This window comes from Esox lucius, chromosome 2 (genome assembly GCF_011004845.1).
Source record: "Esox lucius isolate fEsoLuc1 chromosome 2, fEsoLuc1.pri, whole genome shotgun sequence".
Lineage (NCBI taxonomy): Eukaryota > Metazoa > Chordata > Actinopteri > Esociformes > Esocidae > Esox > Esox lucius.
Window position 1 is genome coordinate 1,626,553 of NC_047570.1, and position 2,574 is coordinate 1,629,126.

Below are 2,574 nucleotides of genomic sequence, written 5' to 3' on the forward strand. Positions count from 1 at the left end.
GAAATCCCCTTGCAGTGGTGTAATGTTACGATCCAGAGCTGATCTATTATCGGACCCTGGTCCCGGTCTGGCCTGTGTTACTATTGTGGGGGCACCCGACTCCTGGTAAGAATCTCAAAAGGCACCCAGGGGGTATGTGTGATGGTACGGTTAGCAGCACCCTTAGTGCTGATAGATTACTGAGTTAAATCACTCCAGACAAAAAGGAGCAACGCTCTTACCCGGCGCCGGCGTAGACATGTAATAGACTGTCGCTCGACTGATACATTTGACCTCACTGTGGACTCCCCAACCTATATAGATGCGATAGGGGTCCCTAGAGGTGTCCCCAAAGAATTAAAACTCGCAGGCCAGGTCGCGTCGGGTTTTGAAAATATTCCTGTCCGCTTTGTTCCCCATCACTCCAAATAAGAATGTAGACCGCATTAATTACATTCATTATAATGTCTTACGTCTCTCTAATTTGACCCGTGATGCGGTTGAGGGCCTGTCAGAACAGTTGGGCCCCACCTCGTCGATGGTGGTGCAAAATCGCATAGCCCTCGATATGTTATTGGCAGAGAAGGGCGGGGTTTGTGCAATGTTTGTGGACGTGTTGTACTTTCATTCCCAACAACACAGCTCCGGACGGGTCGGTCGCTAAGGCACTGCAGGGCGAACTATGCACGAGCATTCTGCGATAGATAATCCGCTGGAGGAATGGATGACCTCAATGTTCGGCCAGTGGAAAGGTTTGATAATGTCTGTTCTTTTATCGCTTGCTACATTTGGTGCTATAATGGTTACTTGTGGGTGTTGTTGTATCCCATACATAAGAGGGCTCGCCATGAGAGTGATCTCTACAGCCATTGAGAAGGCTCCAGGACCGTCACCAGGGATGCTGATGCCTCTACTGGAGCAGCATGACCCAGGAGAACTGGAGCTTGGCGAATAGGGGTGATCTCTCTGTGGAGATATCAAAATCATTCTTGCATAGAAACGGGCATATATGTTGGCATAAGATTTTGCTTACACTCCTCTCATCGCCTGATTTATGAAGCTGTGCGTACCTTTAAAATCCAGGTGTACGCAATACCTGCCCTTGATAAATGCTGCGGCTGAAAACGATCGTCATTAGAATAACACGCCCCTATATATTCAAGTCTCCGCTTCCCCCCCGCCCTCATTTTATGCCATGGACACACGGAAGACGGCAAAAAAGAGAAACTTCTCTGACGTGGAGATTGAGACGATCACCAGGGAGGTAGAAATAAATAAAATTGTTTCATTTTGCAGTTTAAAAAGCGGAATAAAAGGCTCCCACAAAAACAAAATATGGACCCAAATTCCGAGTGCTGTTAATAGTGTGGGGGTTGAGAAGCGCACTCCAGCAGAGGTAAGAATGTTTTATTGCTTAATACAAGTTAAGCATGAGTTTTCTTTATTGCTTAATATAGACCGATCAAGTTAAGCATGAGTTTTCTTGTTTATTGTAGGTGAAAAAAAAGTGGTCCGATTTAAAGATCGCCACAAAGAGGCGCGCCTCGGCACTAAAATGGAGCCAGAGTCAGACTGGGGGTGGCCCACCCGATCCAAGTCTCCAGCTGACACCGAACGAGGAGCGGGTGGCAGCCCTCATCGGAACGGTGCCTTTGGTAGGTATCACTGGTGGGGGAGATACCGACGACATTCATGGCAAGTAAACTTAAATTTGATAGACCAATTATGATAAAAAAACACAAGTCCATAGTTAACTCGTTTCATTTAAATTGTGCTCTATTGTTTTGCAGATGATGGCACTGCAGGCCCCAGCACCCTCGAGGCATCTCCCCCTCAGCCCATCCAGGAGCCTGAGCCTATCCTTGCGCCAGAGCCTGAGCAGGTGCAAGCGGGGGAAGCCGAGTCCCGTCCACCAGCCTCCCGTGCGCCACGGCCAAGGGTTCCTGACGGATGAGGTCCTGGAAAGACAGACAGAAATTTGTAGACTACTGGTCGAAATTAACCATTCATTAGTGTCAATAAATACGACATTAAAGCAAATAAATGAAAAAAACTATGAAAACGAAGTCTGTGTTATTTTAACTTACCCTTAACACCGCCTAACAAGGTCCTGTCTGAGCTGAATAGCTCCTAAAGCCGGTGGTGCTGCCCACTGCTCCACTGGCACTTCTGGGTCTGGGGCCAGAGCGTCAAATGGCACACAGTTTACCTCAGCCATGTTGTGCAAGACGGCACATGCCAAAATGATGTTGCACACCTTATTTGGCGAATAGAGCAACGTGCCAGACAGAGCCATCTACCTTTTAGGAGCCCCACGCAGCGCTCCACAGTGGCTCGTGTTTGTGCGTGCGCGTTGTTGAAGTTGCGCTCCTGATGCGTCACAGGATTTGGCACAGGGGTGATCAAAGAGTTTAAAAGTGGATAACCCCTGTCAGAAAAGAGAGGTTAGGAAACGAATATATTTAGCAAAATAAATTTGCTCTTAGTACTCACCTAAAAGATAACCATGACCCCTCAATGCGCCCTCCTGCAGCCGTCTTCGCACGCTGCTGTGCTAAAAAATGAAGGCATCGTGGGTGCCTCCAGGCCATCGTT

The 2,574-nt window shown here is 48.0% G+C and overlaps 1 protein-coding gene across 1 annotated transcript; it reads left to right on the top strand.

Moving 5' to 3' along the window:
• Positions 1-1,279: 1,279 nt before the first annotated feature.
• On the top strand, positions 1,280-1,975 carry LOC117595271 (NAC-alpha domain-containing protein 1-like). Its single transcript, XM_034295358.1, has 3 exons — positions 1,280-1,375; positions 1,476-1,634; positions 1,770-1,975. Exons 2-3 carry the CDS (start codon positions 1,535-1,537, stop codon positions 1,931-1,933), a joined length of 264 nt encoding a protein of 87 aa, XP_034151249.1. The 5' UTR covers positions 1,280-1,375; positions 1,476-1,534; the 3' UTR covers positions 1,934-1,975.
• The last annotated feature ends 599 nt before the right edge of the window (positions 1,976-2,574 follow it).

Coding starts and splice junctions, on each gene's coding strand:
- LOC117595271 (XM_034295358.1), top strand. CDS start 1,535: ATGGAGCCAGAGTCAGACTGGGGGTGGCCCACCCGATCCAAGTCTCCA. Junction 1,635..1,769: donor TCATCGGAACGGTGCCTTTG/GTAGGTATCACT, acceptor ATTGTTTTGCAG/ATGATGGCACTGCAGGCCCC.